This window comes from Dipodomys spectabilis, unplaced genomic scaffold, assembly GCF_019054845.1.
Source record: "Dipodomys spectabilis isolate Male_0828 unplaced genomic scaffold, ASM1905484v1 ptg000019l, whole genome shotgun sequence".
Taxonomy (NCBI): Eukaryota; Metazoa; Chordata; class Mammalia; order Rodentia; family Heteromyidae; genus Dipodomys; species Dipodomys spectabilis.
The window spans coordinates 6,589,034-6,605,747 of record NW_024870696.1 but is presented as its reverse complement, the minus strand read 5'-3'; the positions used below and the strand labels follow the sequence as shown (position 1 = coordinate 6,605,747).

The window sequence follows — 16,714 nt, the reverse complement described above, 5'->3', positions numbered from 1 at the left end:
TGAACAAACAAGAGGAAAAAAAAATAGCTTGAGGAAAAATACTACTGCAAAAATACCAGAAGAATTGCCCTGATGGACCTGCAAAATTCAAGAAAAAGAAGAAAACTAAAAAGTGAGGTAACCCCAAGACAAACACCACTGGGGATTGTAATTCAACTGAGGGTGCAACCAAGGATCACACTCACCCTGAGCCTGCCCTGCCTCTGGGCAGTTAGAGCCACCAGCCTCAAGAGTGTCCCAGGTCCCAATAACACTGAGGATCTGGAAAGATGTTACCAACACCTGGTCCTTGCCCTGGACGCCAGCAAAATAAGAAATAAACATCTCTGCAGTGAGGTCAAACAACTGAAGCAGAAAAAGAAACACCTGCAGGATCAAAAAGAGAACGAGAATGAGAAGATAGCCCATGATCAAGAAGCACTGAAAACAGAGATATTGGTTTCAACAGAATGTGATTGACAATCTGTCCTGGCCCACACACAACAGGTAACCAATGAAAGAGAACTGGAACATGAAAGTCTTACCAGCCGCCTGCAGGCTTCACAGCAACACGTTGCAGAGCTAGAGATGAAACTGTCCGCAATCACCACCATGCAGAATGAGACTGAAAAGAAGAACCTACAGCTCATGAAAGACCTAAATAATGTGAAGCTTCAGCTCCAGGAAAAGTCCAAAAGCTATGATGACCTGCAGGAAGTGAACATTCAGTTACAGGAGAAGCTGGAAGTGCTCCAGACACAGAAGATCAACATGAAGAACAGAATTCGCAAGTTTCAGCAAGCACTAGTAGAGCGGGCAGCGCTGAAAAGACAGCTAGACAATCTGAAAAGGCTAGCGATCACATTAAACTTGGAGAGAGACAACTTTGTGGAGGATCTGAGGAAGGAGAAGTCCACGTGGAAGGAGAACGGACTGGGAGAGGAGAAAAAGCAAGGGGTGGGGCAGGTGTTAGTTTTAGAGACCAACCTAATGGAACCGAGAAAGAAGCTAGCAGAGCTGCAGCCCCCTGCAGGACCATCTCAGGCTGAGCAGCAGCTGCAGGCCCAGGTCTTCCAGATGCAGAATAATTTAAAGAACCTGGAGCAACAACTTCACATCCAGGTACAGGAAAACCAGAGCCTGGAGCAGCAGAAGCAGCTGTGGAGACTCGAAAAGAAGGCTGAGGATGGGGATCAGTATGCCAAGAATTGGCACCAGATCCTTGAGAGCCTTAAGTGTGTACATGTGCACAACACAGAGCTAAAAGATCAACTGGTCCAGATGCAGGATGCCTTCCACAGGGTGAGTGGTGAGAAGGAGGAGCTCACCAGCATCCTGAACACAGAGCGTCAGGTGAAGAAACATCTGCATGAGAAGCTAGAGCAGCAAGAGGAGAAGTTACAAGAATGGAAAGTGATGGCTGAGATAAAAAGCCAAGTGGTTCAGAATCTTCAGGAGCTACATGACCATCGCCTGGCCCACTTGCAGGAGCTCACAGCCACCTGTGAGCAGCACAGAGCCTCCAATCAGCAGCTGGCCTCAGAGGAGGAGACCCTGCAGCAGCACCTGCTAAAGCAGACCCAGATGCTAGAGCAGCTGAAGCAAGGGCAAACACAGACCAAGTTCAAGGACCAGATGGTGCCTCAAAAGTTACAGAATACTCTGAGGTGCCTGGAAGCAACCAGACTACAGAAGGAGCAACTGCAGGTTCAGCTGAGCTTCCTGCCTTTCTCTAAGGAAGGTGAAGGAGTGAGCAACGAAGAAGAAAAGGGTGAGGAGTCAACTCCACCTGACATGACTTTCCAAGAGGATGTAGACAACCCACAAACCCGGAGGGATGTTTACCTTAAAGCACCATCAGTTGCTGAATCAAAAAAGATAAAATTCAGCGAGCAGCTGCAGGATCAGCAGGCCTGCTGCAGATTCCTGGCCAACCTGACAGCCCCATGCCAGACAAAGCTGGAGAAACAGCCTTTCTTCCCCAAGAGCTGGAAACATGGCATGTCTGGGGACAAGAAGCAGGACAGGCAGGTGCCCAAGAAGCAGCTGAAAATCTGCTTCATCCACAACCTGCCTGGATGCAGCCAGCTGTCAGAACACCTCAGCGCCATTGAAGAGTCCATAGTTTTCTGTAAAGAACAGTTGGAAGTCCTGGAGGAGCTGTTTCAGGAGAAAGATGAGTGTGTCAACCAGATGTCCCAGGAGAAGATGGAAAAGAAGGCAAAGCTGCAGAAGCTGCTGTTGCTTCTTGCAAATGAAGTCACAGAGTGTCAGGGAAAGATGCCAGAAGACACAGAAACCCCTGCTGCTGCCACCATTTCAGGCCCCATGGAGACTGAATTTAGGGGGGAGCAGAAAGGTTTAGAAGTGCAACTTAAGGACAATGTAGAACCTGTCCAAGAAGCGGTCAGGGTGCCTTGCCTCCTAGAGGACTCCACCAAAGAACATGTGCTGTGGATGCCCGATGTCCAGCACCACCAAGAGCTTGCATGGTTGGCCAATGAACGCTCTGTCTCTTTCTTCTCCAGACTGATGCAAATGATAAGTTTGAGATAATGACTCTCGAAAGATTTGACAGTCACCACCTGGAGAAGTAGGAAGCTGGATGGCATTCTTTCAGGCATTGATATAACGGGTGATGAGAAGGGTTAACTGCAGGCCAGATAGAGCAGAGGTGGCCGCGAGGTGGCACCAATTCTAGAGACATCTAATAGTCCATTCGTTGCCAGAGAAGGAACCCATGTGACAGTTATTACAAAGAATAAATTCTTTACAAACAAAGAGGGTGATTATGTAATTTTCTATTTGTGTATTTTATTAGTGATATTATTTTATAAGTGAGTTTCATACTAGTATTCTCTGTTTTTTTCTGACATTTTCATGCTCATTTGTGGAGTTTTCATAATTTGGATTTAAGGAAAAATGTACTTGCTCAGATGATCTTCAAACTTAACTTTTCCACAAACTGAAAATCCATTGGCATGTTCTAAGTTGTTAAGAGCACAGGATCCAGGGCCAGAAAACATGACTGAATCCTAGTGACACCATTGCTGCCTGGGTGACTTGAATAAAAGAATCTCTCTTCCTGATTTCCTTGTCTTTACAAAGAAGTTTCAAGCCGGACACTGGTGACTCATGCATGTAATCTGAGCTACTCAGGAAGCTGAGATCTGAGTTTCATGGTTCAAAGCCAGTCTGGGCAAGGAAGTCCTTGAGACTCTTACCTCAAATAAACCACTAGAAAACCAAAAGTGGTGCTGTGACACTAGTGGTAGAGTGCTAGCCTTGTGAGGAAGAGCTCAAGGACAGTGCCCAGGCCCAGAGTTCAAGCCCCACAACTGAAAAAAAAATAAAAATAAAAATAAAGACATAAATGAAGTTTCATGGAAGTGCTTTGACATTTAAGAGTTAATGCAGAACAAGAACAGAAAATATTTCCATTTATGCAGGAAAAGCTGAATCTACATTTAACTACTAAAAGTTATACTATACAGCCACTTACCAGGAAGGCTGCACTGCCTAAGGATATTTTAGTCAATGACAAGTATTCTCAGGTTTTAGAAAGCTACAGAATTGGTGTCACCTACTGATACTGCAACATCATAGTCATCTACTGCTGTAATGTAATGCTTCATTCATGTGCTAGTATAAAAGGCCTAGTAAACTGAATAAAAGTAGAGTATTAACACATCATAATAAATGGCTTAAATATTTTAGATGTGTTGTACAATATTTCTGATTACATAGAGACATGTCCTACTATTTTTAATTTATCATAAAACACAGCAATGCTCTGACTTTTTAGGCAACTTTTAAATCTTCAATTTTTTTCCCTAAAATATCCCAAATAAGGACTATGATATACACAAAGAAAGAAATTTTCTTTATCCACCACTATTTATTTGCCAAGCACCCAAGCTTTACCAAAGTGGTTGCAAGAATCCAGGACTATCGTCTGGCCTGGAGATTCACATCCACAATCCCAACCATTTAGGAGGAGAGAATAAAAGGATAATCATTCAAGACAAAGTTAGCCACACCCCATCTCAACAAGTCCTTTGTGATTGCTTATACCTGTAACTCCAGCTATGAAATAAAAGGCAAAAGGGGTTGGACACTGGAAGAGAAAGAGAACTATTTTCACAATTCTTAGGGGTCCTGTATTTTCCTTAGTTTTTCTCATGTTCACCCCAATTCTGACTATATCTTCAGTTTCAAGACTATTTCCTTGTTTATAGATGATACCAAACCTACCAAGAAATATATAATAATTCAATAATTTATAAATATTAATATTTTTTTAAAAGCTCTACAGTGAAACAGCTCTTAAATATTATTACATTTATGTGAAGTAGGTGTTATTGCCAGAACTAATATAGAAACTGCTTGTTGATGAAAAATGGTCTATTTATAATGTTAAGAAAAATGAGCTTAAATATGCCATTTAACTACAGTTTAAGTTGAAGTACTGAGATAAAATTACATGTTTTGAGTAACCCATGAGATATGTTTCAGTAATTTACCAAAAATAACATAAATATTCATTCTAAGTTTACACTGTGATGATATGGTTGTGATGAAGAACCAACATAGCATCATTCTGTTTGTCACCAGAGATAACCTATGTTTGTCTCATCAGGAAGTTTCAGGACAAAAATAGTGTTTACATAGTTTATATGAATATGATCATGGAAGAGTGGAAATAATGCATTTTCTTTGAAAATAATAGTGAAAGATGGCTTTCTTGTTAAATTTTTCTAACGTTCTTATTTTCATGGGTTAATTCTAATATAGAATATTTTAAAACCATAATTTATTATTTTGTAACTTACAAGTGTTTTCTGAAGAATTTTTTTTTGTTTTGTTTTCATTTACTAGGCCTGCCAGTCTTTTTTCTTTTTTTTGGTTGTACTTCTTGACCTCAGGGCCTGGGAACTATGCCTGAGCCTCTTTGTGCTCAAGCCTAGCACTCTACCAATTGAACTACATGCTACTTCTGATTATTTTGAGGGGTTAATTGGAGATAAGAGTCTCACAGGGACTTTACTGTCTGGGCTGGATCTGAACTGTGATCCTCATATCTCAGCCTCTTGAGTCACTTGGATTACAAGTGAGCTACTGGTGCCTGGCTGTGTCAGTCATTTTAACTCCATGATCTTTCAGAAGCAACTTAATCTCTTTTTATTTCAAATTGTTGCAATTATGAATAAGAATTTAGGGTATACTAGAATTTTGTTTACTTTTTTCTAGGTGCATAAATCACATTTGTTTAGGAAAAACATGACCAGTTAATCTGTATTATTAGCACCTCAGGGATTTGTGATCTGTAGAATTATGATTTGAAGCCAACTGGAAGAGAAAACTTCTTAAGTCTCCATTTGCAACTAACCAATTAAAAAATGGCTAGCTACTGGGTACTGGGGACTCATGCCTATAATACTACTCAGGAGGCTGAGACTTGAGAACTGTGGCTCAAACATAACTCAGGCAACTAAATTTGACACTCTCGTCTTCTATTAATCATCTAAAAGCTGACAGTGGGTCTGTAGCTCAGGAGGTAGAGCAATAGCGTTTAGCAATAAAGCTGAAGCCTCAGGACTGGCACACACACACACACACACAAGTCTGGGGGTGTCATCCTAGTGGTAGAGTCCAGGCCTTGAGCAAGTAAGACTACTAAGCATGAGATCTAGAATTAAAACTCATGTACTACTGGAAAAAATAGAAAGACTGCTGCATTATTTCAATTTGCTTTCAGTGACATATTTAGTTTTACGAATGATGTTTTACTAATGATGACTAAGTGAAGAAATAAAATAATGTGAGGGCAGTTGGGGCTAACATACACACTAGAATGGAGAAACCTGAATTCTGAACTCCAGGTATACTTCTGGCTACAGGTAGCAACGAGTGAACTTCCCAGATACCTGAAGTGAGTTCTAAATGGGAGAGACTACAAAGTATGCAAAGCAAACAGATCTGATTTTTTCACTGTATAAAATGAAGAAATTCACCTGATTGACAGTAGGTGAATGCTGACAAAACAATCCAGTTGAGCTAGAAATAGAGATGGCCAGTTAAATCATTTTGGAGTTCTTGTGAGGGGTACTTGTTTAAAAGACTGCCAGATGGTTCTTCACACTTTTTATTTCACTCATTTTGGAATCAATGGCTGTCCACTCTGCTTGAAATCACTGTATATATGAGGTCTGGGAACACTCTAGTCTACAGAAAGGAAGAAATTGTTTGGGAAACATCAAAAATAGAAGAGAATTACTATAAAAAAAGCATTTCATAGTATTTGTCTCAAGTTTAGCACTCACTAATGATTTTTAATGAACAGAAACAGAGCAGAGAGGAAGGCCTATAGAATTCCTTCCAAAACCCAGTGATGATTTTTGTGATGTATATCATGGTTTAGATGGAGAGAGAAGGTGGCTTAATATTATGACACAGTGAACGTAAGAATGATATTTAGGAAGTGTATTCACTTTGGAAGGGAATTTACTGCTAAGAAGACTATAACCAAAGATAATAAAAGAAGCAACACATACTATCTTTCAAGGTCCTAAGGAGTTAAGAGGCTTTTTTATCTAATAGTCTTGTCTATGGATAAAGACTTTCAGAATTTGGAAAAAGAAAAAAAAATCCTGCTGATTTTAATGTACTGCAATATAAAGTGTGGTAATAGTGACATTTTATGACAGAAGAGGAAAGCTATTCCTTCCCTAGCCTTTGACATTATTCTACATTGATTTAGAAAATGTTTACAGAATTTCTGCTACACAGGTTGACAAGAATATCAGAGGTCAAGAGCCACTAAGCCCAGTGGAATAGAACAAAGGGCCAAAAAATTTCAGACTATTGGCTGAACTTTAAAGAAATACATGAAAATATGAAAAAGTTTAGACCATTTCCTTTGAAGTATTTAAAGTATTTCAAATTAATAAAATTATTAAATTATGAAGTAAGTTAATATATATTAATCATAACATTTATTAATTGCATTGATATAATTAATTATATTAATATAATAATACAATTAATGCAAATAATATAATTATATTAATATAATTAATATATTTATATATATTTAAATTTATTTATGCATAACATACTGTTTCTAGGTTTAGAAATGTATGGCTAGAATGTAAAAAAATGAGGTATAAAGGACTACCAGAATAACCTCTTACTATAACCAAGTTAAAGGCCAAACCTTCTCTTCAAACAAAGATCTATGGCTGTATATGATATCTCTTGAAGATGAGAATGAAGAATAGTAAATTTCACATAGGTATGATCAGTCTGAATATAAAGGAATGTGTGAGAGAATAATCTGGGGAGAGAGTTAAATGAAATAGTGTTTAAATGGAAGAAGAATTAAAAATGTTAAAAACATTGAAGGAATAACCAGATATTTTAAGACCTAAGCAATTTTGCACACATTTTTGCAAAGAAGACTATCCAGTGGATACAATTGTCAAAACATAAATGTCTAGAGGCAGAGCTAAATATATCAGGCAAATTAAGGTAAAACAGATTTGCTGGTTCTGATTTCAATTAATGTAATTTGAACAAAAATACAGATATCTTTATCATTAAATCCCTATGAAATAGCCTACCATTATAGAAAGATAAAAAATTTCCCCATAAAACAGGGAACAACATATTACTGGTATAGACTCTGGTTTTCACTAAACTACATCAGTATTTTTACTTGCTTATTGATTGGCATTCATCTTTGGCCAGTCTTTCATCAATATACCACAATTTAGTTTGATTTCTTGTATTGGGGCTAAATTACTATTCAATAGCTTTACATTTGAGCCACTCCCCCAACTCCTTTGCCATTAGTAAATTTTCTGATAGCATCTTGCACATAGGATTCTAAATTCTTGCCCTTCCTGACCCTGAACAGTGATATTCCTATCTCCATCTCCCAAATGGCTGGGATTATAGGCATGAGACATGCTGCCTTTCTGATGTGGAGACTAGTTTTGACAAGAATCTTGCTAAATTACTTCAATAAGACCTGAATCACCAGTGATCTCTGATCCCTGAGGCCTCTGTTAGCAGGAATCTTGATAACTTAGATTAGTGATTGTTCCTCTATTCTTGATAGCTCTAAGTATTTTGTATACACTCTCTTCTTCCTACTCATTAAATTAACTGTTTAATTTTTCTTGTAAATGAACCCAGTCTCTCTCCTGTATTATGATAGTCTTGGTTCTAGTGTACCTGTCCTGAATTCCAAAAAAAAATCATAATGTGTTAAGATATGTCAGAATATTTTTTCTTTAATCTTAATGAAATTGTTCCATCATATAATACATTTTCATTAAAACAATGAAGACAAATTATGCTGTAAAATGATAGGTTCACTTGCACTGTTGAAGTTCCACCATGCACATGAAGAATGCTCAGGGAAAAGAGTTTTCTACTCAAGAGAGATTTTTCCATTATATAAGGTGATGACCTATGAAAAGGACTCCTTAGATTAGAGGATAAAGGTCAAAAGCCAGGGAGAGATAACTTAGAAATAATATTAGACAAATGTCAGCATTCTGTTGAAATAAATGAAATGACGATGAAACCAATGGACGAGGATGAAAAACAAAAGAACCCTGACATTTCATGAGGTAATTGGTGAGACTATTTGGTAGATCCAAATGTGAATAAATGAACCCAGCAGCATTTCACTACCAAGGAAGACAGTGGATCATTCTTTTCATAAATGACATAATCGCTGAAACTGAATTTATTGTTTATCACATGACATAACTTCAAATTGTGTCAGAGAGTGTTTACACTTAAAAAGATTATGAAAGCACTTTCAGAATCTTAATTTATTATACCTTTTTGCTTGGTATCAGTTGCTTGCACCTATAATCTTAGTTAATCAGAAGGCTGAGATCTGGAGGATGCAGGTTCAAAGTCATCCTTGCAAAAAAAGTGTGAGAAACTTCATACAGGTGGACCCATTGCAACAATGAGAAGTAAAAGTTGTCATGTCCAAAACGAACTTTACAACTTTGGTTGTGGGGGAGGAGGATTGGGTGGGAGAGCGGGAGTGGGGGGAGGCTGGGAAGGGATGGGAAGGGGAAACAAAGGAGGAGGCTACAATGCTTAATAAGAAATGTACTCATCATCTTGCCCATGTAATTGTAACCCCTCTGTACACTATTTTCACATTAAAAAATAAATTGAAAAAAAAAGAAAAACTTTACAGCTATGGAGGGGTGGGGAGGAGTTGGATAGTTGGGAAGGGAAGGGATGGTAAGAGAAAAAAAAGGAGGGGGTAATAATGCTCAATAGGAAATGTACTCATTACCTTACTCATGTTACTGTAACCCCTCTGTACAGTATCTTTACAATAAAAATATATATTAAAATGTGAAAAAAAATAGTCAGCTAACACAGCGGGATGCTGGTAGCTCATGTTCATCATCCTCACTAATCAGGAACTTGAGATCTGAGTATTGTGGTTCAAAGCCAGCCTGGGCAGGAAAGTATGTGAGATTCTTATTTCAATTACCTACTCAAAAAACAGATGGGGAGCTGTGATTCAAAGTGGTAGGTGCCTTTGCTGCCTTGGGCAGAAAAGCTCAGGAACATAGCCCAGGCGCTCAGTTCAAGTCCTATGACCTACAAAACAAACAGATGGCTCAAGAGAAAGAGTACCAGCTGAGCAAGTAAGGGAAGCAATCTTGAGGCTTTGAGTTCAAGTCCTGGTGCTGACAAAAATAAAATAAATATATAAATAAAAATATGTTAATTTTTTTTTCTTTTTTTACTTTTTCTATTTCTGCCATTCATTGTTGTTGCTATTGGTCTTTATTTTTTTTTGTTTGTTTTTGTATGCATGTACTTTCCCTTTTGAGCCAAACTCACAGGCCTTAACTGTTTTTTTGTTTTTGGGGGGTTTTTTTTGTATTTTTTTTGCCAGTCATAGGGCTTAAACTCTGGGCTTGGGCACTGTCCTTGAACCTCTTTGTGCTCATGATTAGTGCTCTACAACTTGAGCCACAGCGCCACTTCCAACTTTGATTATTTTAAATATTATTATTTTTTTTATTTTTTGTTGGTCATGAAGCTTGAACTCCGGGCCTGGGCATTGTCCCTCAGCTCTTCAGCTCAAGGCCAACACTCTACCACTTGAGCCACAGAATCACTTCAGGTTTTCTAGTGGTGTATTGGAGATCATCACTCCATTTGTCAGGAAATGGAAAGACTTGTAAAAAATTATATTAAGTGAAGTAAGCCAGGCCCAGAGAAACATAGGTCCTATGGTTTCCCTTATTTGCAATAACTAGTATATGTCTGGGACAAGTAGAAAATGTCGAAAGCTATGTACATATGACCAATAAGATGATGTTAAGCAAAATGAATCCCAAGATAGGGACACAAGTGGTTTTTTTCTTTGTTGCTATTGTTCCTAACATATTTATAATGTACCATGTGATTTTTTTTCTTTGTATGTTCCTCCCCCATGGTATAACCTTTGTTTTCATTGTATTTGATGTCAGTGCCCTGTATCTTGTATATACACTTCTTTAGCTTGGGGAGGGGAAGGAAAAAAAATGCTTAAATAGGGATACAGGTTAACCCATTGTAACAATGAGAGGCACAAGACATTATATTCAAAAACAAACTTTACAATTCAGGTGGGAAGATGGGGGAGGGGAGGGAGCATAATTGTGGAGGTGGAAGGGAAGGGATGGTAGGGGTAAAACAAAGGAGGAGGTAACAATGCTTGATAGGAAATGTATTCATTATCTTGCTCATGTAACTGTAACCCCTCTGTACAGTATTTTTACAATAAAAATGTATTTAAACATAAATAAAATTTAAGAAAAATAAAATAAGAAAGAGAAGAAAAAAGAGTCTAATGGACTTTCCTGCCAGGACTGGCTTTGAACAGTGATCCTCAGATCTCAGCCTCCTGAGTAGCTAGGATTAGAGGCATGAGCCAATACCATCCAGCTCTTAACTATGTTTAAGTTTGACCTTTGAAATAGATCATTATGAACCATATCTTAAGTGCTTGTATTTTAGTATCTCCTTGTTGCTTATGATACTGAATCATTTAACTCAAATCTCTGAAGTGCATGTGTTCCCAATTGTTGAATAATTTTAATGAATTACAATCTATTTTACATCTATGCATCTACACAATATACCTTCATGAATATAAAGTTTTAAAAATATTGTGTCCTGGAGTACCTGTGATTTTAGCTATTCCTTACAATTCTCAAGAGGTAGATTCTCTAAGCAATAAATTGACAATAGATGAATTAAAACAATTTTACATACAGAAAGTAGCAGCAGAGAAAAAAATGTCTTCAAAATACATAAGTGCTTCTGTTCTACATTCTGTGTCCTTTGGTGATTTACTTTCCCTTCTCTCTATCCTACTTTCTGCTCCTATTGCATGTTTCCCCTAAGCAATTATTCTACTAACCACTGCAGTTATTTCTAAGCCATCTTTAGGTTGCACTTACCTTCTTGTAATTGCTTTTTCCTTGTAACACATACATACATACATATTTTCAATTGCATAAAAATCATGCACAAGAATAGCAATTATCAAGAATTAAGCATGTGTTTTGATTTAATAAGAGAAGTTTTTGACCACAGAAAATATGTACTTTAGGGAATAAGTACCGCCTATCATTTCGCAGTGATGGAGAGTCATATCGCATTGATACTCAAAACACAATCCTTGAGTGAAGAAAAGGAAGTGCCATTTCCTCTAAAAGAAGGGGTCAGCCGTATGCAAAAGATGCTTAGATAACAGGAACATTTCTCAGTTTGAAAACCCAAGAAATCCAGTATCCTGCATCCAGATAATTTTGCTTACAATAGCAATGCTTCTAGTTTTCAGATGGAATTTAATACATGAGAGAGAGAAAGAGAGAGAGAGAGAAAGAGAGAGGAGGATGAAAGATTAGGATGGAGGACTGGATGGTAAAGTGCTTACCTAACATGTATGAAGCCTTGTATTCAATTTTTCAATACCACATAAAAAGAAAAAGTGAGAAGTGGAGCTTGGCTCAAGTGGAAGAGTACTAGCCTTGAGGAAAAGAAGCTCAGGGACAGTGTCCAGGGTCTGTGTTCAAGCCCCAAGAGAGGCAAAAAAAAAAAAAAAAAAAAGAAAAGAAAAAAAGGATTAAGTTGGGATTTTAATCTTTCAAGACAACTTTTCTCCATTGGCTTTCCTATCAAGGCCACAATAATCTCTCAAGTGCTTAGCTCGCTTTTCATCACCTTGAGGATCAAGACTGCATCCTATAACTGTAGGGATTTGGAGGAGGACAGAAATATTTAGCCCAACGTCTCAACTAACATATCTTTTAACACTATTGAGGCTTTCTCCCTCATGTCACTAGTCACTGCATGGGAGAAATGATTAGAAGATGATAGACTCGAGAGTTGCCAAGTTTGCCAAGTTTCATAATTTCAAGTTGCCTTTAGCTTAGACTCACCACACAATGTTCTTATAAGGGGAAGGAGGAAGCAACAATGTTTGATAGGAAATGTACTCGTTATCTTGTCCATGTAATTGTAACCCCTCTGTATGGTATTTTCACAATTAAAAAAGATAAAGAGATACATCTCCACTCCTTGCATCAAATTTTCTTTCCAAATTTAGATGTTAAAGTTCTTACTAAGGTCTAATAGCTTAAGGATGACACTGCACTTAGAGAAAGGGTCTTTATAGGCTTTATTAAAATTAAGTGAGATCACATGGATAGATACTGATCTAGTGTAATATATGTCTTTATAAGTAGAGAGAAAATAAGAGACATACATGTATTATCTCATTATACTTAGAAGAGGCTATAGAAGAGATATACATGTAGTATAGACAAAGGAAGATACCAAGAAAAAATGGGCTTATATACCTAAGAAGAAACTAAACTTATTGGCCCCTGGATCTCATACTTCTTTGCCAAGAACTATGGACTATTAAACTCTGTTGATTAAGCTAATCAGTGTGTGGCAGTTTGTTATGGCAACCCCTGAATATAGCACACTTTATAACTCACACATAATGTTATTGACTGTGAGGAGCTAATTAAATGTGAATAAGTACGTAAGTTTATAGCGAAGAGCAGGTAACCTGCCTCTATCATTCCCTTAGTACAGGGGGTGAATCTACTTTTAGCATATATTAAAGAAAACAACATTTGTTTCTCTTAGAGCAGAGTAGAATTCCTTCCTTCCTTCCTTCCTTTCTTCCTTCCTTCCTGTCTTCCTTCCTTCCGTCCTTCCTCATCCTTCTTTCTTTCCTTCCTTCTTTCCTTCCTTGTCAACTTATCCACATCACTTCATTATCTTTTCTCCAGATACTGGAGTTTTAACTAGCACATTCCCAGAATAGATCACAACTGCATTTTTACCACTAAACTCATATAGAGTTTAATTACCGTTCTAAATCTTAATTGACTGATTAATATAAGTTCTACAAAGGCAGAAGTTGTGTCTTTCAGCTCAAAGATTATCCCAATGACTAACATGATGTACCCTGTTATATAGGGCAAATATGAGCAGTTGTAAAATAATGAGCCTCTCACAATTATTTCCAAAGACAGACTGAAAGATTCCTTCTCTCTAGAATCCAGTGCATTTCTAAATTGATTTCTTTTGAAGTTTTGCTTTTTTTCTATTTTTCTAAATGTGATATGATTGCAAATTAAGTCTAATTCTAATGAATTCTTTTATCTGGTCTCTCCCTTTATACTGTGTTAAACAATGACAAGAAAAAAAGTATGTTCTCTGAGTCTGAGGAGTAAATAGTTCCTTGAGATAATTATTAAATGCCAGAAATATCCATTATTCTTCATTGTACTTTTGGTTATTAAAGAGCTAAAAGTTGTATCATAGGGGCTGGGAATGTGGCTTAGTATGCATGAAGCCCTGAATTCTATTCCTCAGCCAGAAGTGTCATTGTGGCTCAAGTGTTAGAGTTGTCTAAGCCACAGGAATGGCAAAAAAAAGTTGTATCATAAACCAATTCATTTCCCAAACAGCAAATGAGTTCCCAGACACTATGTTCCCAAACATCAAATGAGCTCATAGTTGAACTAATTTGTTCAATATGGACTCAAGATCAACTACCTCCTTGGATACATTTGTAAATACTTAGAAGAAATAACTCACACTTGCTTAAGTTTGACCACTTCTGGGCTTGCAAGATATAATTTGGTCACCTGAAATAGCAGAAAAGAACTCTATACAGCCAACAGAAAAGTGTAAGTGGATGAGATAAAATAAGGAGAATAGGAACTGAATCAGGCATCAAAATGTAACCACGGTTGTTGGAGTCTTGCCTTGCAAGAAGCCCTGGCTTAGGGGAGACATTCTGGGTGGTTGTTTTTCTCCAACAGTTACCCTGAGACAAGCATGGAAGAGCAGGATCAAAAGGAACACAATGGAGTTTTCTGTTTAGGAGGCTCCAAAGCTCTGAATAGACTGAGCCAAAAAGCTACAGAAGCAATAGTCATCTTTCTAACACTTGCAAATTTTTTTACAAAGGAATTCAAGATAAGGACATGATTCTGCAGTCTTTTTATTTTGTTCATTTCCTGAATGCCAGTTATTTAACTCGTTTTATGTTTGATTAGCTTGGAATTGCATGTCTTTTATAAGTGTTGGTCAATTTATCTGCAGGAAACTGATGTTTCCCCCACGGTCATAGCAAATACATTCTGTTTTGTTTGTAAGTATATATTGCTGCGAGCATAATGCTAACATCAATCAGAGATAACCCCATCAGGGTTTGTTGCTGAAGTCTGAATCTCCATGAGTGCTGCACTAATGGCAATAACAATATGTTATTTTCTTATATAACAACAATAAAATTTTACTTTGTGCAATATTATACAAGCATCCTTAGTTTCTAGTCTCTTCTGCAATATACCCCATAGCACTGTTCATTTCTAAGCCTAAGTTCCAGGCTATTGCAAATATTAATGGAAAATAATTACACACAACTCTGCCAGATAGACCATTACTTTCAATTCCTTTTAAATCATTTAAACAAAATAGAATAGATGTGTCTTGATCATTTAATTATTGCATATAATTGTTTAAAAGTTTGTAAGAACACTTCTTATGTTCACTTAAGAATAGAGCATAAATCAGGATATATATCTCCAACATGGAATATTTTCTGATATTAACAAAAAGACCTGAGAGAAAAGATCATGTTACAAATATTTCTTGGAAAAGTCTTGATGAAATTGGGTAACTACAAAGACAGAAACTTTATGAACTGCCTCATCTTCAGCACTTGTAAAATTATCCCACATTTACTAGAAATTCAGTAAACATCTGTTGAAGAAATATAAGAAATTGAATCTAATCAAATGCTTAAGGCTGAATGTAACACAATTCAGACTTTCTAACATAAAACACATAAGTGGAACTAGAGAGGTATTTGTTTACTGTTTATGCCTTTGATTTTCATAAATGACAGATTAAGTCATGCACTCAGTAGGCCAGGTTCTAGAATGTCTTTGCTAGTTTGGAAAGACCAGGGTAGCCTGGTCTCCTTAAGACACTCACCACATCATTACATTAGTGATAGGATGCTAATACCGACTGTGCACACATTTCTGAGAGCAAAATACAAAGCAAAACAAAACAAAAACAAAGAGATAGAACCTATTTCTACCCTCAAGGAGGTACTTTTCCAGTTGGAGAAAAGTGAGTCATGCATAAAGTAGTACTGAATGTTATAAAATAGTATCATGTGGAACACTAGGCTTTTTCATGCATTAAAGTATCTATAAAAGCACAATGCAAAAAAAAAATCTCTCTTGTTATTCAAGTCCAGTAGCAAGGACTTTCATAAACCAGAGGTAGAAAACTGGCTTTCTGCATTAAGAACTGCAGAATTGTTTTGTTTTGCCTGTAGAAGGCTTATAAAAGAATGAGTTAATATTCAACTATTGGAAATGTTAGCATAGAATTTGTTTACGCATTTTCTCTCAGAAGTAATTTCAGAAAACTTGGTCTCATCAGACGCGCTCTTTTTATGTGATGATTCACGGTAGTCCCAAATTCTCAGCACGGTTTATACAATTAAGAAGACTGAGGTTGAAGCCTAGTCAGAGAAAAAGTATGAGTTGAGAGCCTATCTGAAAAGAAAAGAAAAATTACAAAATTACTGGGGGCATGGCTCAAGTAACATAGTTTAAGCATGAATCCCTGAATTTAACCCCTAAGACTCTCAAGAAAAACAGAATTTTGATATGGAAGCCCAAGTAGAGGTAATTACTTTATAAACAAAGGTGTTGCCTCAATATATAGTTTCAAACACAAATATACTATAGAGCAAAAATGTTCATAATTACAATTCAATACGACTTTTAATTCCAAAAAATACAAACAATAAACAAAACAGATGGCTCTCATCTTTGAAAATATTGAGGTTTTCATATCAAATGAGACTACGTGATTTGTTTTTGTTCCTTTCCTTGAGAGTAGTTAAATTTCCTACTCCTATGCCACTTCACACGCACTGTCTTCCCTTGATTCTCCTAATCCAGGGCTAGTAGAGTAGCAAGACCTTCAGGAAGACATGTTCTTAAAAGTAGAATAGGTCAGGTAGTGCAGTGTCCTCTAATTATGTGGAAGGAGAAGCTACAATTAGAGCCATCTGCAATCCAGAGTTTTGTATTTTGTGCCTCTGGGTGTTACTTTTGTTTTAGTAGCTTGTAATTTCATT

General features: G+C 37.1%; 1 protein-coding gene across 1 annotated transcript; it reads left to right on the top strand.

The window, feature by feature from the left end:
• The first annotated feature begins 567 nt into the window (after positions 1-567).
• On the top strand, positions 568-2,535 carry LOC122103867 (golgin subfamily A member 2-like). The gene is made up of 2 exons (XM_042674558.1): positions 568-2,006; positions 2,064-2,535. The coding sequence occupies exons 1-2, from the start codon at positions 568-570 to the stop codon at positions 2,533-2,535; spliced, it is 1,911 nt and encodes a 636-aa protein (XP_042530492.1).
• Positions 2,536-16,714: the final 14,179 nt, after the last annotated feature.